Source organism: Ylistrum balloti, unplaced genomic scaffold (genome assembly GCF_031769215.1).
Source record: "Ylistrum balloti isolate Yb309-2 unplaced genomic scaffold, AGI_CSIRO_Ybal_v1 Utg370538, whole genome shotgun sequence".
Taxonomy (NCBI): domain Eukaryota; kingdom Metazoa; phylum Mollusca; class Bivalvia; order Pectinida; family Pectinidae; genus Ylistrum; species Ylistrum balloti.
Genome location: NW_026782342.1, coordinates 343788 through 368536, shown reverse-complemented (window position 1 = coordinate 368536; position 24749 = coordinate 343788). Strand labels below are relative to the sequence as shown.

Below are 24749 nucleotides of genomic sequence, written 5' to 3'. Positions count from 1 at the left end.
CTGAAATGTTTTGTCATATCAAGTTTAATACTTTTTTCTATATAATACATAAATAATGTAGGTTTGAATTTTCACAAACATTTTATCTAGTTTCAATTTCCTCAAATATTGAGTACATGTGTGTATGATACAAACATTTTCAAGTTAACTGAAACAAACTGAGAATGTATATTTCACATCTGCATAAATCAGTGTGGTTATTCTGAGCTGATATTAACCCTCAGGTCACTGCTCAGAAAAATAGTACTACACATACATTAGAATATACCGACATCAGTCATTACTTCCTGAATGTCCAGCTAAGTGATCCTTTTCAGGAAGTTTTAACCAAACATTAGATGAGGAAGCATTTCTTTCCACTTTTACTATTAATAGTGATTATTATTATTTAACATTTTTCTCCTAAATGAACTTTGTGATTTCCATTTTTCTGATTTCAGAACTGATTTAACAATTAACAGTAAAATTGTATTTATTTTTTACTATTTTGAATTACTGATACATATTTTTAGAAATCTGCATATAAAGAACCGTTCACAGAGCAAGGCTTCCTGCAAGTAGATCATAACTTGTAGCATACAGTTAGATATGCATAGCGTCCACAAGAATTTTACCTGACTTCAGTTTAATCACTTACAGCAAAGAGTCGACTGGAGGCTGTTGGCCTACAGAGTATCGATAATCTATATCCTTGTTTCCAAATTTTACAATTTTTTTATCAAGCTACATGGTAATATTGTAAAGCTTGAAACCAAAATGATTGAAATACTTTGTAAACATGTTTTCCTCCTCTTTATTGATGTGTTTGCACTAAAACAACAAACTGGTTCCGATGTCCAGCATCAAAAATCAGGTCCTGAACACTGATTGAGTACATTATATATATAACAGGCAGGTTAGGGAAAAATCTCACTCATCTACTAACCTTAATGCCATAATAGTGGATGTACAACCTGATAAATAGATAAATAAATAAGGAACAAACTATATCCTGACTAATGACCTCTTCTCAACTAGTACCCAGACTTTCTCACCAATGCACAGGTTTCATGGCTATTGGTGGGAATCGGTCAATAACCAGTCATTATGTGAGAACTAAAAAATAGTACCAATAAATTAAGTGTTTCCTCCGTTCAAAGCCAAAGGATCACTCTGTCATCCTGGGTAAGCATACAGTACCAATTAAACCCCAGATATAAATCTACACATTTGAGCGAGATTTTTATGAAAGAATTTTATCTTACCATTGCGTAGAGATTTGGGAAACCGGTGACCAGTGTTGGGACCTTCGAAAATTTCTGGTTGAATGCATCAGATATGTTGTGAGCTGGGTCGGTTGATATAATCAGTACTGTCTCCCGTACTTTGGCGAGTTGCACTGCCAAAGAACAACTGGAAACACACAAGAACTCAAATAATCTCGAATTTATACAATCATTCATGATATCGATATTTAAACGTTCGTTTGATTTGAATTAAACTACTCAGAGTCATTGATTGGTGTTAAACAGATTTTTTTCCCTTTTTCTATCTTGAACAGCAGTTAGGCCATCTTCTGGTCGTAATGTAAACTTGGAAAAAATACCGCACGCACGCCTAAAACTGTATATATTTTCAAAGCACACACTTACCTTGTTGTTGTCTTTCCAACACCTCCTTTCCCACCGACAAATATCCATTTTAAACTTGTCTGACCAACAATATTCTTTAGCGATGGTTCCATTTCCACATCTACATCCACATCTACATCATTGGACGCCGCCATTGTGAATGATTCGGAACTCCTTGGAAGTTTAAATACTATCAACTCAAACAGAGTAGCCTCCCTTCTCTGTTTTGGAAACTAACGCCGACGCCGGACAGGTGCTTGTATTGGCTTGCAAACACTAAACAGAATTATGGAAGTAAGTTTATTGTTTTGAGATGTTGGATATACTTCTTATATAAGATTTCTTGATACCTACTTGGTAAATATAATTTATGATGGATTGATTTCTGTATTTTCACAACGGTTGACCTGTGAACTATGGACACTTTGGTCGGGTTGCTGAGGCCGAGGGCAAAGTTTCACCTGCATTGCTCACATGGGCATAATTAGCGTATAGAAATAATATCTTTAGGCAGGAGGCATTATCTTTTTATCGTTTATATACATTTTATTAACATTTGCATACAACATCAAATATCAACTTTTCATGTAATGTCAAGACCACATTCTACCTTATGTCCTTATCGTACAAGGGTGATAACTCATATCAGTTATGGTAGTTTGCTAAGGTCGCTTTCACGTAAGCGGTTGAACTTGCAAGAAAAATGACAGGTATAGATTGGGACTGAGGCTGGACTGCGGAATATTTGGTACATGCAGTTTGAGGGGTCCAGTCGTAGCTATCTGAAACTAACTTGCTGAATATCATTAGTTTTCAGAATTTCAGCATAAAAAGTAGTGTCAGGTCACTCATATATATTTTCTGAGGCATTATACTATTAAGTATGAGTGAAAAGGATAGTACCTTAGTTTTAGTTAATGGTTTATTATGTATGAAGGAACTTAATTATTCAAAGTGATAGAAAATTAAGTGAAGAAACATTAATTGAAATAAAAATAAAGTGGCTTCACTTTACCATGGTGAAGGAGGAGGCGCTGGTCATTCACCATAATGGTGAAGTGAACCACGGTTCCTTTTACCATGGTGAAGAAGGAGGGGCTGGTCATTCACCATAATGGTGAAGTGAACCACGCTTCGCTTTACCATGGTGAAGGAGGAGGGGAGGAGGCGCAGGTCATTCACCATAATGGTGAAGTGAACCACGGTCCCTTTACCATGATGGTATTTTGGGTTTCGAACCTCTGTTTGCTATTTTCAAAAACTGTACTTGCTAAACTTATCTTATCTTCTACAATCTAATGATTTTATTTACGTGCGTTCTTCCTTTATTGGAGGGTATATGCACAAATTTTATTTATGTTGTCATTTTTGAGCATGTAAATCTTCCCCTTGAAAATTTTAATAAGCAAGATTTTCAATGATATCTGTTTTCTGGACTAGAAACTGCTAACGCTGATAATTGATCATGAAAGGAGTAAGAGAATGTGGAGGACAAAAACAATTAAAGTTGGAGAGGGTGGAGGGCACTGTGGTAAATTCTAAATGTGGATAGGTATGGTTGCCTGATAGCAATTGTGCAAGAAGTAGTTTTCCTTAGTTTTTTGTTTTGTTTTTGGGGGTTGATTCAATTTCTGGCAGAAACACACAAATCAATTTCTTGGTACTGTTGTTCATTCTTGTTCTATCAATCAATTTCTTAATGATGTAATAGGCAGGAGTAATGAAAAACACCTTGCCACCATGAGGTTTCGCACTGGTGACTCTTCAGTCTCTAGTCGGACACTACTGCTCAACCAAAGGGAAATTCCCACTAGCTGGGTTAGTAAGGGGGACTGTATTCTTCAACTTCTACACTGCTCCCTCCTTTAAAATGTCTTCAATCCTGAAGACAACAACAACTCTGGTTCAATATCTCTAGGGAAGCATCTTGGTATTCCATTACTTCTACCCATGGAGTGGTCAACGGCACTAAAATCTGTGATAGGAAACCATAATAAACTTAGGTTTGAATTAGAGACCCTTCAGTCTCGAGTCAGACATTCTTCCACTTGACTGAGAGGAAATTCCAAGTAGCTGAGGTTTGTGAGATGATCTGTACTTTTCTGCAATGATATATATATATATTTTTATTTATTTTTAGATAACAGTACTTCATCCAAAGACGGGGAAAACCCTGGCAACATTAACAAATGTGAGTTGTTAATCACTCCGGAGTATTCCGTAACAGAAACAAAATCACTCTGGAGTATTCCATATAAGAAGCAGGATTGGCAAGTCAACGTTACAATATTTATTGTAACTAAATCATTTGAATAGAAAACTGAATATCCTGGAATGCCTTTAATGTCCACATCTTAAATTTGAAGTTTAAGATTGATTTATACTAGCATAATTATAATGGATATGACATTGAGATTACATTCTTAAAACTTCAGGTCACTACAGCAGTTTTTGTGAATGTTTACAAATTCTCAGTCATGGTCATGGAGTATGGGACCGATGAACTATGTTGAAAACTTTTCACTTTCATCAGACATGTTTTTATAAATCTGATTAGATAGAAACAAACTTAAGAAGATGTACTGTCAATATTGAATGACTCTTTGTTTCAGGTTTCCACTGGATCCAGTATAGCAGATGTCAAAAAAGAGTATGAAAAGAAATGTGAGTAAATGTTACATATAAAGTACATATTATTACCCATATGATGCTCTTATATCTTAAAAAATTGTTTGGTGGTAATTATGAATATCACATAATTATTTGCTGTTTGAAATAATTTCTGATGAAAATTGTATGTTCTATACATTTTGTATATAGTTCGTCGCAGTCTGGTCCTTTCAATGAAAAAGCTTGTTTGCAATTTTTTTTTAAACCTCTGAGGTCAGTGTTATACCATAAATACTCAATAGATTTTTTTTTCTAATCAATATGCATTTTTCTTGTCCATTAAACTTAAAGCAGACATAATTCCTTTTCTGAATAAGCTTGATTGGGATTGACTTTTTTGTCTGAATGTCTAGATCCTGGCTACAATACATTATCATAACAACATAATGTTTTGGCATGCTACGTCCTCCTTTGATCCTTTATGTGACAGTCCTTGGTCAGCTATATTGGGTTTAGTCTAGTTTCACTATATATTTCTCTTCACTGATTGCTTAGGTGTCCTTGGGTTTGATTTGAAACAAAGAAAGACGCCAAAAGTTACAAAATTTCTTTTTTTTTATAATGGTGTGTGCAGGTGTACAGAGTATAAAGGTGTGGTTGAGCCAGATCACTGATTATACAAGTGAATAGTGGTAAATCTAGAGGTATTCCAAAGCAAGTCATCTTAAATGAAAAACACAGGTTATTTGATAACCCAAGTGGTCATGTAGATGAGTCAGTCATAGAAGGATGTATTTTCTTTAGGAAGGGTTTCTATAAGAGAAAAAATACTATGAAATGTTATCATTACTGTGTCTTTTTTTCCAGTTCCAAAATATTACCCAACAAGACAGGCATTTAAAAGTGATCCAAGTAAGTCATTTGTCAATGAACATCATTGTCACCATCCTAAATTTTTAGGCGAGGATGACTTTTGCTGAAGATGACCTTTGGTGAGGATGACCTTTGGTGAAGATGACCTTTGTTGAGACTGACCTATGTGCTGTAAATTTTTCATATGGTTTTTAACTTCTTCAGTTTCAAAAATTGGATTCAGTTGAAATTTGCCACAAATGGTCTTGAGATAGTGCTGACTAAGTTTCTTATCTTTCTTGGTCAAATAAAAAAAAGGAAAACAGTTTACAGCCATAAAAACACTAAATAAATATGAACACTAAAATTTCTGTGATGCTGGAAACCGATCAATTAAAATTGGAAACTGGAAGTACAATTTATTAACACCAATAATTTGTACAACAGTCCAGTAACACAATGTTTAATGGCTTGGACAGTCTGTTCTTTTTACAACACAGCTAACATTCCTGTAGTCTCATTATGAGCTCTTTGTTTTGTGTGACAGATAGCGTCATGGGCTGTCACAAGCCATGCAGTGTGAATAGGCTTCAGTGCTGCGAGTCTGAAGTCAATGTCAGTGTCACCCTTTGTCATTTCGTGCATGATTTTCCTGAATGCCAACTTTGAAGCTGATGTTATAAAGAAATGAGTAAATTTGACATGCTTTCTATACTGATAAAAAATTTATACTGCTATATTATACCACTATTTTATACCACTCGCACAATTTCAAAATTTATACCTCAGTATTCCATCGCTTCAATTTAAACGCTGTCAAAAAGGTACCTAGACCCTAGAGCACTAAATATTGACTGCTCCAAATTGAATTGTTTCCAGTATTGCATTTATAATGCAATCAAATGATTCACGGGTAAGGAAACAAGAAAGAGGTGTACGACAGTTTGTCCAAGAGTCTGTCTGAGAGTTTGTACAAAAGACTTTCAGAGAATTTGTATGAGAGTCTGTGAGAGTCTGCACGACAGTTTGTATGAGAGTCTGTGAGAGTCTGTATAACAGTTTGTATGAGAGTCTGTGAGAGTCTGTACGACAGTTTGTATGCGAGTCTGTGAGAGTCTGTACGACAGTTTGTATGAGAGTCTGTGAGATTCTGTATGAGAGTCTGTACGACAGTATGTATGAGAGTCTGTATGACAGTATGTATGAGAGTCTGTACAACAGTATGTATGAGAGTCTGTGAGAGTCTGTACGACAGATTGTATGAGAGTCTGTGAGAGTCTGTACTACAGTTTGTATGAGAGTCTGTGAGAGTCTGTACAACAGTTTGTATGAGAGTCTGTGAGATTCTATATGAGAATCTGTACGACAGTATGTATGAGAGTCTGTACGACAGTATGTATGAGAGTCTGTACAACAGTATGTATGAGAGTCTGTGAGAGTCTGTACGACTTTTTCTATGAGAGTCTGTGATAGTCTGTACAACAGTATGTATGAGAGTCTGTGAGAGTCTGTACAACAGTTTGTATGAGAGTCTGTGAGAGTCTGTACGACAGTTTGTATGAGAGTCTGTGAGAGTCTGTACTACAGTTTGTATGAGAGTCTGTGAGAGTCTGTACAACAGTTTGTATGAGAGTCTGTGAGATTCTATATGAGAGTCTGTACGACAGTATGTATGAGAGTCTGTACGACAGTTTGTATGAAAGACTGTGAGAGTCTGTACAACAGTTTGTATGATAGTCTGTGAGAGTCTGTATGACAGTTTGTATGATAGTCTGTGAGAGTCTGTACGACAGTTTGTGTGAGAGTCTGTACGACAGTATGTATGAGAGTCTGTACAACAGTATGTATGAGAGTATGTATGAGAGTCTGTGAGAGTCTGTACGACTTTTTCTATGAGAGTCTGTGATAGTCTGTACAACAGTATGTATGAGAGTCTGTGAGAGTCTGTACAACAGTTTGTATGAGAGTCTGTGAGATTCTATATGAGAGTCTGTACGACAGTATGTATGAGAGTCTGTACGACAGTTTGTATGAAAGACTGTGAGAGTCTGTACAACAGTTTGTATGATAGTCTGTGAGAGTCTGTACGACAGTTTGTATGATAGTCTGTGAGAGTCTGTACGACAGTTTGTGTGAGAGTCTGTGAGAGTCTGTACGACAGTTTGTATGAGAGTCCTTGAGAGTCTGTACGACAGTTTGTATGAGAGTCTGTGAGAGTCTGTACGACAGTATGTATGAGAGTCTGTGAGAGTCTGTACGACAGTTTGTATGAGAGTCTGTGAGAGTCTGTATGACAGTATGTATGAGAGTCTGTGAGAGTCTGTACGACAGTTTGTATGAGAGTCTGTGAGAGTCTGTACGACAGTATGTATGAGAGTCTGTGAGAGTCTGTATGACAGTTTGTATGAGAGTCTGTGAGAGTCTGTACAAGAGTCTATCCCAACATTTTCCGAAAGCAATAAAGTAAAACTGTTATCATTGATGTACCTGTTTAATGTTTTTATATCCTCTTCATTTGAATTCACTTTTTAGAAATAGGTATTTTTGTGAGGCATTAATCTTATCATTTAAAAAAATATATTGCTTTATTTCAACCTATAACACTCAGATCACTGGCAGAATGTAGATTTTTTTACCATTAGACAAATTTATTTCTCTGTTTTACCTGTAGTCTGTTTTTGCTCTGCTTTCCCAAATATCTGGCATCGGCAAAACGCTTCACCTTTCTTTGTACTTCATTCATTCTGGTGAAACTCTATTACAGAGGGAAAGACACTGAAGGATGACATTAAGTTAGACAGTATAGATTTTACTAAAAAAGGAACCTTATACTTCAAGGACCTTGGGCCTCAGGTGGGCTGGACAACTGTAAGTATAGAATCAAATACATTTCAATCTATGTACAGAAATATTGATAGATTGGTTTGATATGCAGGAGTTGTTTGATGATAAAGTACATTTAAATATTGTTATTTCTGACATATCTCATGGTTTTACGTACTTATGGTATAAGTACCAGTGGGAAATACAGTATGTACTGTGATCTCTTTGATAAAGATAAAAGGACCTTGATGGTACATTGGACCCATCTGATTTAGATTATGCATTAAGTATAGGTTCAGATACAGATTGACTCTTAATTAATTACATTGGTGTACGATGAGCAAGAATTGAAAAAAAATTTTAAATAACATGAAAATAAATAGAATTGGTCTCAACAGACTAGAGGTTGTCTGCTGTTTGTACTGTTTCTGTCTTCATGCCTGACAGAAATCGCAAAACCAACAGAACTACCTGTACCTAATAGAATCTTGACAAAGCCACCTCTAGCCTGTCGGGGTTGATTGTACGTGATTTAACCTCACCCTTACTAATCAATCCCCTGCATACCAGATAAAAGGGGAAGGACCCTTTCATTCTCATAACAGAGGCATTGGCACTCATTCTACATGTGCATGTAAGAATAAATATATCACCCCACCCCCCACCCCCATCCACCCATCCACCCAAAGAAAAAATTATGTGAGTCAAATGAAATGACATTTCAGGTTGACAGGAATAGATGGAAGGAATAAGATCGGTAATCTTTAACTTCACATTCAAGGTAAAACAGAATCCTTGGATTTTGATGATACAAATATTTTGCCTCAGAAACAGTGCTGATATACTGATACATATCAAAACTATGTATTTACTTCCTTTTTACGTATCAACTTACTCTTGAAATTGAATATGTATATTGAACATTGTTATTTTCTCTGTTTTGTTGCCGCTCTAGGTGTTCCTGACAGAATACTCCGGTCCTCTCATCACCTACCTCATCTTTTATGCCCGTCCCTTCATTATATATGGAGCAGCTGCCTCTACTCCAAGATCATGGCAAGTCAAGTGAGTGTTTTGTCCTGTAGTTAGTGTGGACCCTTAAAACGAACGCAGTAGGGAGCAACATATTTACCGTCACTCAAAACTGGAGGAAAGCTTATTACTGGACGATGAAATAAAAGTTTAGGTCCTTTCAGAAAAACATGTAGGTGACCAAATAAGCAACTTAGATTACTTTTTTAATTTTTTGGCACAATTTTGGGCTCCGAAGGCAAAACCCAAGATTTTTCCTGTTCAAGCATTAAAATTTCTAAAATAATGGTTATTTAACAACTTGTCAAGAGGACTGGATGGTGAGGTCCAATGTATGTTTCCAGTGGTTAAGTACAGGACATTAACTTAAGCTACTGCAGGAGAAAACCTTATGTCAGGACTATCTCATGGTGACCTATTCTAATACCCTTCATCCAACATTGTGCGTCCATAAACAATTCAACACTTTTGACTTCTTCTCTATCAATGTGTACCTTGTTGTATTAAAGGGGTTATTTTGTCAAGTTTGTTTATTTTTTTTTGACCTGTGAGCATGCGCAAGCGCGTCTGAAAAAACTAAACAAAAATGGCTTCACAGCAGAAGCGTGTCTGTGGCAAACAGGTCACATCATAGCACTCAAAATGTAGAAAAGGCCAGTGACAGAAAGCTCATCCTCGAATAACAATAGGAGAGCAGTACGAGAGGTGGGACAAGTTCAAGAAAGAAAACTTTTTCCAAAGTAATGAAGAAGTTATGAGGACTCTCCTAGACTGTTGGTAAGTGATAAGTCATCATCTCTGGTGATATTTTTTGTAGGTCAGACCGTGTTTGGTAGATTTAATCCATCAAATAACAATTCACCATGAATTTTAGTAACGTTTATATGTTTCAAAAAGGTTTACCATGCAATTTCTTTCATGATTTCCTTACGAAAGGAGTTAACATGAAATCAGACTCACCGTTTCGTCACTTGATGCCTCCATATCGCGTGCATTTGTTTACAGTCTTCTTCCCGCCAGAGGGCGCAGCGTTTTGTGCTTTATTTGGATTATCGCTAATTTTGTTGGGGGCTTGCCCAGATTTTAAACTGACCACACTGGACATTGGCTACGCAGGAAAAAACTATTATGTACAGATTTGTTTGTCTGGACACATGTATTTTCATTTCAAGCTAAATAGAAAAAACGTTGCTTGACTAAATAGCCCCTTTAAATTAAAATTTTTTTAGGTCATCATGAGACTTTCAGATGACCTATTCTAATACCCTTCATCCAGCATTGTGTGTCAAGTGTCCATAAACAATTTAACATTTTGAATTCTCAAAAACGCCTGATCTGATTTCAGTGAAAACTGTGAATTATACAATCCCCACCCTCCAGGGGGTCTTGAGAGGAAGGGCCAAAAGGGGCCATATTGACTCGGATTTCAAAAATCTTCTTCACAAGACCCAGATATGGTAGAATCAAATACTCTTCATGAATGGAAGCATCTTCAGGTGCTTCATCAAATTTGTGAATTTCATGGGTCTAGAGTCTCACATCTCGCTGTGGAGAGGGGGTAAAATTTACTGTAGTTTATATCGGAAAAACTAGATTTTTGAGCAAAATTTGTTTAATTTCCATTGGAAATATTTCTAATATGGTCAAAATGATGAGTGAAGGATGACGGATTGATATGCCCATTTTGATCCTGACTGACCCCCAGGGGCTGATGGGCAAAGCCAGAAGGGGTCAAATTGACTTAAATTCCAAAAATCTTCTTCTCGAGTCCCACATATGGTAGAATTAAATTCTCTGTATTAATGGAAGCATCTGAAGGTGCTTTAATTACCAAAATGGTTCTTACGTTTCTTTCACGAGAAGAATATTTTTTTTAAAACTTTACTGAAATTTTCATAGAAAAGTTGTATTTTTGAGCATAACACGTTGGTTATTTCCCAACTATGTAAGAATAACAGTATATGGTTTGATGCCAAAGGCTCCATTCCCAAAGTAGTGAAAAAAGGAGTTACCAGACCGTAGGTCACTGGAGTCAGATTGTGGATGTCTGATGTTTGTATACACTACCAAACTTTATCATTTCAGTCTGGCCGTGAGTCACTGGGGTCAGATTGTGGATGTCTGCTGTTTGTATACACTACCAAACTTTATCATTTCAGTCTGGCCGTGAGTCACTGGGGTCAGATTGTGGATGTCTGATGTTTGTATACACTACCAAACTTTATCATTTCAGTCTGGCCGTGAGTCACTGGGGTCAGATTGTGGATGTCTGATGTTTGTATACACTACCAAACTTTATCATTTCAGTCTGGCCGTGAGTCACTGGGGTCAGATTGTGGATGTCTGATGTTTGTATACACTACCAAACTTTATCATTTCAGTCTGGCCGTGAGTCACTGGGGTCAGATTGTGGATGTCTGATGTTTGTATACACTACCAAACTTTATCATTTCAGTCTGGCCGTGAGTCACTGGGGTCAGATTGTGGATGTCTGATGTTTGTATACACTACCAAACTTTATCATTTCAGTCTGGCCGTGAGTCACTGGGGTCAGATTGTGGATGTCTGATGTTTGTATACACTACCAAACTTTATCATTTCAGTCTGGCCGTGAGTCACTGGGGTCAGATTGTGGATGTCTGATGTTTGTATACACTACCAAACTTTATCATTTCAGTCTGGCCGTGAGTCACTGGGGTCAGATTGTGGATGTCTGATGTTTGTATACACTACCAAACTTTATCATTTCAGTCTGGCCGTGAGTCACTGGGGTCAGATTGTGGATGTCTGATGTTTGTATACACTACCAAACTTTATCATTTCAGTCTGGCCGTGAGTCACTGGGGTCAGATTGTGGATGTCTGCTGTTTGTATACACTACCAAACTTTATCATTTCAGTCTGGCCGTGAGTCACTGGGGTCAGATTGTGGATGTCTGATGTTTGTATACACTACCAAACTTTATCATTTCAGTCTGGCCGTGAGTCACTGGGGTCAGATTGTGGATGTTTGTATACACTACCAAACTTTATGTTTGTATGGGGTCACTACCATGTTTGTATACACTACTTTATCATTTCAGTCTGGCCGTGAGTCACTGGGGTCAGATTGTGGATGTCTGATGTTTGTATACACTACCAAACTTTATCATTTCAGTCTGGCCGTGAGTCACTGGGGTCAGATTGTGGATGTCTGATGTTTGTATACACTACCAAACTTTATCATTTCAGTCTGGCCGTGAGTCACTGGGGTCAGATTGTGGATGTCTGATGTTTGTATACACTACCAAACTTTATCATTTCAGTCTGGCCGTGAGTCACTGGGGTCAGATTGTGGATGTCTGATGTTTGTATGCACTACCAAACTTTATCATTTCAGTCTGGCCGTGAGTCACTGGGGTCAGATTGTGGATGTCTGATGTTTGTATGCACTACCACACTTTATCATTTCAGTCTGGCCGTGAGTCACTGGGGTCAGATTGTGGATGTCTGATGTTTGTATACACTACCAAACTTTATCATTTCAGTCTGGCCGTGAGTCACTGGGGTCAGATTGTGGATGTCTGATGTTTGTATACGCTACCAAACTTTATCATTTCAGTCTGGCCGTGAGTCACTGGGGTCAGATTGTGGATGTCTGATGTTTGTATACACTACCAAACTTTATCATTTCAGTCTGGCCGTGAGTCACTGGGGTCAGATTGTGGATGTCTGATGTTTGTATACACTACCAAACTTTATCATTTCAGTCTGGCCACTGCCTGTTTCTCATTCCACTACATTAAGCGCCTCCTGGAGACTGTGTTTGTCCATCGATTCTCAAATGCAACCATGCCGATCATGAACATTTTCAAGGTAATTTCAAAATATTAAATGATTGATACATTGACAAGGTCACTAGACATGCAGATTGTTTTAATTCTGATGCTGAATCCTAGATTCTGTAGGCAGGACTTTCATTACATTTCATTAGTGATAAGTACAAATTATAATCAACTAGAGTAACACTTATTCTTATTGTTTCTTAATTTTTTCCTTCCAATTAGGAGAGCTATATGATATAAGTATAAACAGAATGTTGAGATGTAACACACATTCTCACACAGGAACACACACTTGTAGTAATTCTGTTACACATGATGTATATATATATATATACTCAACAAAAAAAGAAAGGTTAACATGTTTCCTTGGCGAATACCTGTAAATGAGTGAAAAAAAATGACGTTTGTGCAATATTAGAAAATGGTAATGTGTTACGTTACAAAATCCAAGGGCGTTACCAAAATCATTCAAGCGTGAAAATCTGTATTAGCGAAAAAGCTGCATGAGGTTTTCTGCGACTAACGTGTATCTTCGCTTGAATTTCATAAACATTCAAACTGACAACTGTTCCTTAGATTCTTAGGACTTAGAAATCACCGAATCTTGCTATCTATCAACTTCATCATTATGCCCCGGCTGTCACAAGTACAGAGAGAAAGGGCTGTAGTCATGATCCAGGCTAGGGAGTCTCACTGTCGAGTTGCACAGCATTTTGGTTGCAGTGTTATGACAATTTGCCAGTTGGTAAGTCGTTTAAACCAAACTGGGTCAACATCCGATCGTCCCCGAAGCGGCTGACCCCGTAAAACGACCACCAGGGATGACCGTCGTATACGATTGATACACTTGCGCAATCGATTCGTAACCGCAGTGGAGACTACAAGGACATTGTTTGGGCGTCGTGTGTCTCCCCAAACAGTCCGCAACAGGTTGAGGGCCTACCAATTGAAAGCGCGGCGTCCCTACACTGGACCCAATTTGTTGCGACGTCACCGTAATAATAGGCGTAACTGGACTAGTGTTCACCGTCGTTGGGCCTTACGACAATGGAACAATGTTCTGTTTTCAGATGAGTCCAGGTTTTGTCTGCAACACGGTGACAGAAGGCGCAGAGTGTGGAGGCAACGAGGGGAGCGTTTTGCGAACTGCTGTGTCGCAGAACACGACCGCTTTGGTGGCGGAAGTGTAATGGTTTGGGGTGGTATTTGTGGGGGGACTCGTACCAGGCTTGTTGTGTTAAATGGCAATTTAACCGGCATTTGATATCGGGACGAAATTTTAAGACCAGTGGTTCTGCCATTCTTAAGACGCCATGGCATCGGCGCCATTTTTGAACAGGATAACGCACCAGCACACACCAGTTGCGTCAGCAGTACTTTCTTGCAGCGTACAGGTGTTAGATTGGCCATCTAAATCACCTGATTTGTCACCGATTAAGCATGTCTGGGACGTTCCTGGGCGACGCGTGAGAGAACGTCAAAATCAGGCGTCAAACTTGCAGGAGCTGGCCTAAGCCTTGATCGCTGAATGGAACAACATCTCTCCTCAAATTATCCACCGGTTTACGAGTTCCATGCGAGGACGCTGCAATGCTGTTTACTTCGCAAACGATGGCCATACCTGTTACTAATGGTGTTACCTTTAGTACCCATTACAATTACAGGAAATCACTGTAAAAAGTCTCTAAATCTTTGTCATCATTGGATATCTACATTGCAGTCAGATATATGTAATATACAAAAGAGTGAATACAATTCAAACTTCAGTAAAAGGACCTAAGGTTGATATATAAAACATACAAGTGTTGCAGAATTCTGAAAAGAAGTGAAATTATTCCTCTAGATCCTCTAGTTCAAAGGAAAATAGAAAAAAGATGATACGATACTTCCTTGTGTTAACAGGTTTAGACAAGGTATAAAGATTAATTATAAATATGTTTAATTGTACCTAGTGGACACCTGATCTGGTCCTGTAACTGTGATCTTGTACACAGTGGACACCTGATCTGGTCCTGTAACTGTGATCTTGTACCTAGTGGACACCAGATCTGGTCCTGTAACTGTGATCTTGTACTCAGTGGACACCTGATCTGGTCCTGTAACTGTGATCTTGTACTCAGTGGACACCTGATCTGGTCCTGTAACTGTGATCTTGTACTCAGTGGACACCTGATCTGGTCCTGTAACTGTGATCTTGTACTCTGTGGACACCTGATCTGGTCCTGTAACTGTGATCTTGTACTCAGTGGACACCTGATCTGGTCCTGTAACTGTGATCTTGTACTCAGTGGACACCTGATCTGGTCCTGTAACTGTGATCTTGTACTCAGTGGACACCTGATCTGGTCCTGTAACTGTGATCTTGTACTCAGTGGACACCTGATCTGGTCCTGTAACTGTGATCTTGTACTCAGTGGACACCTGATCTGGTCCTGTAACTGTGATCTTGTACTCAGTGGACACCTGATCTGGTCCTGTAACTGTGATCTTGTACTCAGTGGACACCTGATCTGGTCCTGTAACTGTGATCTTGTACTCAGTGGACACCTGATCTGGTCCTGTAACTGTGATCTTGTACTCAGTGGACACCTGATCTGGTCCTGTAACTGTGATCTTGTACTCAGTGGACACCTGATCTGGTCCTGTAACTGTGATCTTGTACTCAGTGGACACCTGATCTGGTCCTGTAACATCTCTTTGATCATTTAGTTGCACTAAAAAGTTCCAGGCTTACAATTTACAAACAGGAAACAAACAATATTTTTGTTTTGCTTCAATATAATATTTCAACCTGTTTCATATTTGTTGTGAGAGTCTTAAGATTTTTACTTTGTTTTATTAAAACTAGATAACAGACTTGTTGTCACAACTGATCAAAACGTTAGGTTTGCTCTGTGTAGGATATAACTTTATTTGCATTTATGGTGTTATATTTGCCATTTTGATTCACAGAACAGCACCTACTACTGGGGATTTGCAGCCATGATAGGCTACTTCGTCAATCATCCTCTCTACACCCCACCAAGTAAGTCTACTGCCATGTTAGTAAATATTATCAGCAACTGTTTGTAAACAAATTTGAAATGTCTAACCATGCAAGTGTTCCTTTTCATCCTCATCGCCATCATCATCATCATCGTCATCGTCATCATCATCATCATCATCATCATCATCATCATCATCATCATCATCATCATCATCATCATCATCAGACATTCACATACACACACCTCACAGACATTCACATACACACACCTCACAGACATTCACATACACACACCTCACAGACATTCACATACACACAACTCACAGACATTCACAAACATGCGCATTTTAAAGTTGAAAAGAGAGATAGATTTGAGGGGGGTGAGAGGGGGGAGAAATTCAATGCTGTATAGAAGAACAAAGTGAATGAGGTCTGATCTTTAAAATAAGAGAATTCTTATGTATTTCCTAATGTAAGTTTGGCACAATGTCAAGTTCTGGGGAAGGTTATTTTTAATATAACTGCTGTGCATGAAGAAAAAAAAAGAGAAAAAAAATGAAACATTGACACACAACTTAAGATATTTGATTGCAATGCAAAATGAATGAACTCAAAAATATATCGACTTACAAGTCTATTAATGACTTCCTCCAGTTCATGTCAGAAATAGTTTTTGTCTTTTCACTAATTTTGAAGTTTGAACACTTTTTCATAACATAATGATCCTTAATAACAGTTACAAGAGCATCAAGCATTGTTGAAACATCTTGTTCAATCAAATGTTTAATTAGGGTTCAGATTTCATTAACAACTGAACTGGTATGTGTTGATGTGATTCCAAATAGAAATGATTCTTTATTGAAAGAGAATACAATATAAAGAAAGTAAAAAAGATTTTCAAATTCCTGTAATAACTTTTGCACATTTCTACATTGTCATAAGCAGTAAACAGAAATCTTTTTTTTTTTTTTTTTTAAAAAAAAGAAAGGTGTTTGTAATCAGAACATAGTGTGTGATTCTGACCTGAAATCATTGCAACTTTGCACTTTTGTAGATTTTAAAGAGAATTTCAAAAAACTGTTTTCATTTAACAAAATCAAAGTAAAAACAGATCCCCCATTCGCTCACATCTGTTGGCACTGGTGCTGGGGGTAATGAGACATTTGTAGAAGTCTTTTGAACCATTCTCAGTTCTGAAAAAATATTTCCAAAGGCAGCAGTATAAAAGGTTGGGATGGTTACATCATCAGGAATTCAAATTTCTCCAAAAACTGACCTACTGCCGATACTGGGCTGTGGTATTAAAGAAAGTTTGTGTTAACTCTATAAATAGATCAAGAAATTCTTGTAGTGTTAAAAAAAGTCAGATAAGTGTAAACAGATCAGTGTTGGTAAAAATTGAATTTATTACCTGTATATCATTATTGTACCAGGAAGGAGTTTTCAAAATAGAATCATGAATTATTTAATGCTCCATAAAGAGTGATGATTTGTTCATTTTTTCCCATCCATTCTTTATGAATTTTATTTGAACAGTTGGAGCCACCTAAATTAATAAAAGCATTACCACAGTCTTGCACCTTTTTCTGTTCTATCATAGTGTTTAGTAGTACAGTCCATTTTACATCTGACATACCTGCGGACCCATTGCAGTTTAAGAGATTCTATGAAAGCTTGAACATCAAACTTTGGGTTGTAGGAGTTCTATCAGATGGCCAGGTCTGTATCATTTTCTGTCTTTCCTGTTTTCAGCCTACGGTGATGCCCAGGTGTTTGCTGGACTCGCTGGCTTCATTGTAAGTACCTCTTTTTCTTAATAAGGCTTAGATAAGAAAGGTTGGAGATTTTCCAAATGTCTGATAATATCCACAAATATCCAGCTTTGGTTTTATCAATATCAAAATCAGTATAATAATGCTTTGAAAAAATCACAGGAGTTATCTCCCTTCTGAGTAAAACTACCTTGCTGACAATCAGTTCTTGTGATAAGATTGTGCTGAGGTCGTTGGATTGTTGATAATTTTTGCTTATGTTTACAGTTCGGTGAGCTAGGAAATTTCTCCATACACATGGCCTTTAGAAGCCTCAGACCTGCAGGTAACATCTTTGTTTCTTTAAATGTGAACAGTTAGTTATTTTCAATATTTATCCAATAATCAGCCCAGGGAGTTCAGATATTGCTGTTGATTAGTTATCAATGTTCAGAGCAGGAGATAAAGTGGGCTTATTACATGACATTGAAACAGCGATTGTTGATCATCGTACAGAACATCAATAGATAGATTGGGCTTATTACAGGACATTGAAACAGCGATTGTTGATCATGGTACAGAACATCAATAGATAGATTGGGCTTATTACAGGACATTGAAACAGCGATTGTTGATCATGGTACAGAACATCAATAGATAGAGTGGGCTTATTGAAGGACATTGAAACAGCGATTGTTGATCATGGTACAGAACATCAATAGATAGATTGGGCTTATTACAGGACATTGAAACAGCGATTGTTGATCATGGTACAGAACATCAATAGATAGATTGGGCTTATTACAGGACATTGAAACAGCGATTGTTGATCATGGTACAGAACATCAATAGATAGATTGGGCTTATTGAAGGACATTGAAACAGCGATTGTTGATCATGGTACAGAACATCAATAGATAGAGTGGGCTTATTGAAGGACATTGAAACAGCGATTGTTGATCATGGTACAGAACATCAATAGATAGAGTGGGCTTATTGAAGGACATTGAAACAGCGATTGTTGATCATGGTACAGAACATCAATAGATAGATTGGGCTTATTACAGGACATTGAAACAGCGATTGTTGATCATGGTACAGAACATCAATAGATAGATTGGGCTTATTACAGGACATTGAAACAGCGATTGTTGATCATGGTACAGAACATCAATAGATAGAGTGGGCTTATTGAAGGACATTGAAACAGCGATTGTTGATCATGGTACAGAACATCAATAGATAGAGTGGGCTTATTGAAGGACATTGAAACAGCGATTGTTGATCATGGTACAGAACATCAATAGATAGAGTGGGCTTATTGAAGGACATTGAAACAGCGATTGTTGATCATGGTACAGAACATCAATAGATAGATTGGGCTTATTACAGGACATTGAAACAGCGATTGTTGATCATGGTACAGAACATCAATAGATAGAGTGGGCTTATTGAAGGACATTGAAACAGCGATTGTTGATCATGGTACAGAACATCAATAGATAGATTGGGCTTATTACAGGACATTGAAACAGCGATTGTTGATCATGGTACAGAACATCAATAGATAGATTGGGCTTATTACAGGACATTGAAACAGCGATTGTTGATCATGGTACAGAACATCAATAGATGGGCTTATTGAAGGACAGAGTGGGCTTATTGAAGGACATTGAAACAGCGATTGTTGATCATGGTACAGAACATCAATAGATAGATTGGGCTTATTACAGGACATTGAAACAGCGATTGTTGATCATGGTACAGAACATCAATAGATAGAGTGGGCTTATTGAAGGACATTGAAACAGCGATTGTTGATCATGGTACAGAACATCAATAGATAGATTGGGCTTATTACAGGACATTGAAACAGCGATTGTTGATCATGGTACAGAACATCAATAGATAGAGTGGGCTTATTGAAGGACATTGAAACAGCGATTGTTGATCATTGTACAGAACATCTATAGATAGAGTGGGCTTATTGAAGGACATTGAAACAGCGATTGTTGATCATTGTACAGAACATCAATAGATAGAGTGGGCTTATTGAAGGACATTGAAACAGTGATTGTTGATCATTGTACAGAACATCTATAGATAGAGTGGGCTTATTGAAGGACATTGAAACAGCGATTGTTGATCATTGTACAGAACATCAATAGATAGAGTGGGCTTATTGAAGGACATTGAAACAGTGATTGTTGATCATTGTACAGAACATCAATAGATAGAGTGGGCTTATTGAAGGACATTGAAACAGCGATTGTTGATCATTGTACAGAACATCAATAGATAGAGAGAACTGAATATGTACTTCTCTAGTCTCCTGTTTTACTGAATATGTACTTCTCTAGTCTCCTGTTTTACTGAATATGTACTTCTCTAGTTTCCTGTTTCACTTAATCTGTACACTGAATATGTACTTCTCTAGTCTCCTGTTTCACTGAATCTGTACTTCTCTAGTCTCCTGTTTCACTGAATATGTACTTCTCTAGTTTCTTGTTTCACTGAATATGTACACTGAATGAGTTCGTTTCTAGGCTTCTATTACACTGAATCTGTACTTCCCTAGACATCTGGTACGCTGAATCTGTACTTCTGAATTATAACACTTACGTATACTGTTTTACAGGGACAAAGGAGAGGCGTATCCCTCGGCCGACCTCTAACCCCTTCACTGTCATGTTTAATTTCGTGTCGTGCCCTAACTACACTTATGAGGTGATGGCATGGGTCAGTTTTAGTGTGATGACTCAGTGTTTACCTGGTAAGTATAAATGACTTATTTCTGTAAACATAAATACTTCAGCGGAAATCTTTTTTTTTTTTTTTTTTTTGCATATTTCATGCTGAAAGTATTGCACCAAAATATGATTGTGCTGTATGTTGTTCATATAGCAATGATTCAGGGTTTTTTTGTAAAGTTTCCAAAAAGTCATAACGTGCTAAGATGTGATTTGTTAAAATCAATTTTGTTTACAATTTCTTTTTTTTTTGTACGTACATGATGTTAATCTTTACTATTCCAGCCCTACTGTTCACGTCCTGTGGATTTTATCAGATGGCAGTGTGGGCGCTTGGTAAACACCGTAATTATAAAAAGGAATTCAAAGATTATCCGCGAAACAGAAAGAGCATTGTTCCATTCTTGTTGTAAATAACAACACAGTAATTATTTGATGAAGATTGTGATTCCAAGTATTCCTAAGTATTTGGAAGTATTAGTATTCTTTTAAGAAATCTTTGTAACACTGTGTAAGCATCTCTTTATTAATTAATGTCACAATCATTTAATGAGGTAGTGTTTTTATTATGACTTATTACATTTCTCAAGTTGACAATCATTTGACAATTTCTGGAACTTCATCAGTTATCATTTTTATCAACGTCCATCATACCAGAGAGTAAGGCTGGAAATGGAAATTGTGTTAATCTTATGTTCATGTTAAGTGAGCTACATTTTCATACAGCTATGTAGACTGTTGTTTCTGTATAGAGCGAGCTACATTTTTATACAGCTATGTAGACTTATGCTTTGGTAAGAGGGAGCTACATTTTTATACAGCTATGTGGACTGTTGTTTCTGTATGGGTGAGCTACATTATTATACAGCTATGTAGACTTTTGTTGCTGTATAAGTGAGATTCATTGCTATACAGCTTTGTAATTTGGTACCATTTTATAAAAGTGATCTACATTTTCTGCAAAAGTGAATTGCAGTTCTAAATCATAGCTTATACGTTTTTCGATAAAGACCAAGAATGTATTATTACTTGTACCGACAATGAGGTGCTTGTCAGGTTTTTTACTAACACTGAGTACTTAATTTTAATGTCAGTTTTAAATTTTCTTGGGATCATTTCTCATTTCAATGTTTTTTTTAAATTCTAGATTAATTTTTATCAAGTGTGATTCAAATTTGTCCAATATTACTAGTTATTTTGTTAAGTAATAATCACATGTTTGAGAACTGTTCTTACAGTTAACATTGTAATATTTCCAAATACACATTATTTTATTGTATCTGTCTGATAATTCCATTTTAATAATAAAAAACATTTACTCAGTGAATGGGAATTTACATTTTATTTACAAATATATCAAACCTTTTCCAAATGATGTCCAAGTGATCATTAGTATATATACTAAAATCAGTGATTAATGTCATTGTAACACAGGACATTAGAGGAAAGGTCATTGTAACACCTGACATCAGAGGAAAGGTCATTGTAACACAAGACATTAGAGGAAAGGTCCTTGTAACACCCAGCATCAGAGGAAAGGTCATTGTAACACCTGACATCAGAGGAAAGGTCATTGTAACACCTGACATTAGCGGAAAGGTCATTGTAACACCTGACATCAGAGGAAAGGTCATTGTAACACCTGACATCAGAGGAAAGGTCATTGTAACACAAGACATTAGAGGAAAGGTCCTTGTAACACCCAGCATCAGAGGAAAGGTCATTGTAACACCTGACATCAGAGGAAAGGTCATTGTAACACAAGATATTAGAGGAAAGGTCATTGTAACACATGACATCAGAGGAAAGGTCATTGTAACACCCGGCATCAGAGGAAAGGTCATTGTAACACAAGATATTAGAGGAAAGGTCATTGTAATACCTGACATCAGAGTAAAGGTCATTGTAACACCTGACATCAGAGGAAAGGTCATTGTAAAACAAGATATTAGAGGAAAGGTCATTGTAACACCTGACAACAGAGGAAAGGTCATTGTAACACAAGATATTAGAGGAAAGGTTCTTGTAACACCTGACTTCAGAGGAAAGGTCATTGTAACACAAGATATTAGAGGAAAGGTCATTGTAACACCTGACATCAGAGGAAAGGTTCTTGTAACACCTGACATCAGAGGAAAGGTCATTGTAAAACAAGATATTAGAGGAAAGGTCATTGTTACACAAGACATCAGAGGAAAGGTCATTTTAACACCTGACGTCAGAGGAAAGGTCATTGTAACACCTAACATCAGAGGAAATGTCATTGTAACACCTGACATCAGAGGAAAGGTTCTTGTAACACCTGACATCAGAGGAAAGGTCATTGTAACACAAGACATTAGAGGAAAGGTCATTGTAACACAATATATTAGAGGAAAGGTCATTGTAATACCTGACATCAGAGTAAAGGTCATTGTAACACCTGACATCAGAGGAAAGGTCATTGTAACACAAGATATTAGAGGAAAGGTAATTGTAACACAAGACATTAGAGGAAAGGTCATTGTAACACAAGACATTAGAGGAAAGGTCATTGTAATACCTGACATCAGAGTAAAGGTCATTGTAACACAAGATATTAGAGGAAAGGTCATTGTAAAACAAGACATCAGAGGAAAGGTCATTGTAACACCTAACATCAGAGGAAAGGTCATTGTAACACCTGACATCAGAGGAAAGGTTCTTGTAACACCTGACATCAGAGGAAAGGTCATTGTAACACCTAACATCAGAGGAAATGTCATTGTAACACCTGACATCAGAGGAAAGGTTCTTGTAACACCTGACATCAGAGGAAAGGTCATTGTAACACAAGACATTAGAGGAAAGGTCATTGTAACACAATATATTAGAGTTAAGGTCATTGCTACATGACATCAAAGAAAGGTCATTGTAACACATGAAATCAGAGGAAAGGTCATTGTAACACCTGACATCAGAGGAAAGGTCATTGTAACACATGACATCAGAGGAAAGGTCATTGTAACACCTGACATCAGCGGAAAGGTCATTGTAACACCTGACATCAGAAGAAATGTCGTTGTAACACCTGACATCAGAGGAAAGGTCATTGTAACACAAGATATTAGAGGAAAGGTCATTGTAAAACAAGATATTAGTGGAAAGGTCATTGTAACACCTGATATCAGAGGAAAGGTCATTGTAACACCTGATATCAGAGGAAAGTTCATTGTAACACCTGACGTCAGAGGAAATGTCATTGTAACACCTGACATCAGAGGAAAGGTCATTGTAACACTTGACATCTGAGGAAAGGTCATTGTAACACAAGACATTAGAGGAAAGGTCATTGTAACACAATATATTAGAGTTAAGGTCATTGTTACATGACATCAAAGAAAGGTCATTGTAACACATGACATCAGAGGAAAGGTCATTGTAACACCTGACATCAGAGGAAAGGTCATTGTAACACATGACATCAGAGGAAAGGTCATTGTAACACCTGACATCAGCGGAAAGGTCATTGTAACACCTGACATCGGAGGAAATGTTGTAACACCTGACATCAGAGGAAAGGTCATTGTAACATCTGACATCAGAGGAAATGTAACACAAGACATTAGAGGAAAGGTCATTGTAACACCTGACATCAGAGGAAAGGTCATTGTAACACCTGACATCAGAGGAAAGGTCATTGTAACACAAGACATCAGAGGAAATGTTATAACACAAGACATTAGAGGAAAGGTCATTGTAACACCTGACATCAGAGGAAATGTCATTGTAACACCTGACATCAGAGGAAGTGTTGTAACACAAGACATTAGAGGAAAGGTCATTGTAACACCTGACATCAGAGGAAATGTCGTTGTAACACCTGACATCAGAGGAAAGGTCATTGTAACACCTGACATCAGAGGAAAGGTCATTAAAGCACATAACATCATATGAAATTTCAATATAACACATGATATTAGAAAAAAGGTCATTGACTTCCCTCGTACCCCGTAAATAAAGTATTGTCCTGTCTCTCTACCCCGTTAATACAGTATAGTCCTGTCTCTCTACCCCGTCAATACATTATAGACTTATCTCTCTACCCCGTCAATACAGTATAGTCTTGTCTCTCTACCCCGTCAATACAGTATAGACTTATCTTTCTACCTCGTCAATACAGTATAATCATGTCGCTCTACCCCGTCAATACAGTATAGTCCAGTCTCTCTACCCCGTCAATAAAGTATAGTCTAGTCTCTCTACCCCGTCAATACAGTATAATCCTATATCTCTACCCCATCAATACAGTATATTCCTGTCTCTCTACCCCGTCAATACAGTATGGACTTGTCTCTCTACCCCGTCAATCAGTATAGTCCTGTCTCTCTACCCCATCAATACAGTATATTCCTGTCTCTCTACCCCGTCAATACAGTATAGACTTATTTCTCTACCCCGTCAATACAGTATGGACTTGTCTCTCTACCCCATCAATATAGTATATTCCTGTCTCTCTACCCAGTCAATACAGTAAAGACGTACCTCTCTACC

The 24749-nt window shown here is 37.4% G+C and overlaps 2 protein-coding genes across 2 annotated transcripts in view; one reads left to right on the top strand and one right to left on the bottom strand.

Moving 5' to 3' along the window:
- Positions 1-1765, bottom strand: part of LOC132555997 (ATPase ASNA1 homolog) — a 46498-nt gene extending 44733 nt beyond the window's left edge. Inside the window, exons 1-2 of the mRNA XM_060220386.1 lie at positions 1632-1765; positions 1245-1392 (exon numbers count right to left, since the gene is read on the bottom strand). Of these exons, the coding sequence (XP_060076369.1) occupies positions 1245-1392; positions 1632-1765 (282 nt within the window). The remainder of the gene's footprint in view (positions 1-1244; positions 1393-1631) is intronic.
- Positions 1766-1845: 80 nt separating this feature from the next.
- On the top strand, positions 1846-21520 carry LOC132556001 (very-long-chain enoyl-CoA reductase-like). Its single transcript, XM_060220389.1, has 12 exons — positions 1846-1904; positions 3751-3801; positions 4223-4274; positions 5088-5132; positions 7837-7940; positions 8851-8960; positions 12676-12781; positions 15703-15775; positions 17489-17532; positions 17776-17833; positions 20126-20260; positions 20523-21520. Exons 1-12 carry the CDS (start codon positions 1899-1901, stop codon positions 20648-20650), a joined length of 912 nt encoding a protein of 303 aa, XP_060076372.1. The 5' UTR covers positions 1846-1898; the 3' UTR covers positions 20651-21520.
- The last annotated feature ends 3229 nt before the right edge of the window (positions 21521-24749 follow it).

Bases quoted from the DNA above. Each gene is read 5' to 3' on its own strand.
- LOC132556001 (XM_060220389.1), top strand. The intron at 7,941-8,850 runs GTAAGTATAGAA...TTGCCGCTCTAG, and splicing joins CTCAGGTGGGCTGGACAACT to GTGTTCCTGACAGAATACTC. The intron at 17,834-20,125 runs GTAACATCTTTG...ACTGTTTTACAG, and splicing joins TAGAAGCCTCAGACCTGCAG to GGACAAAGGAGAGGCGTATC.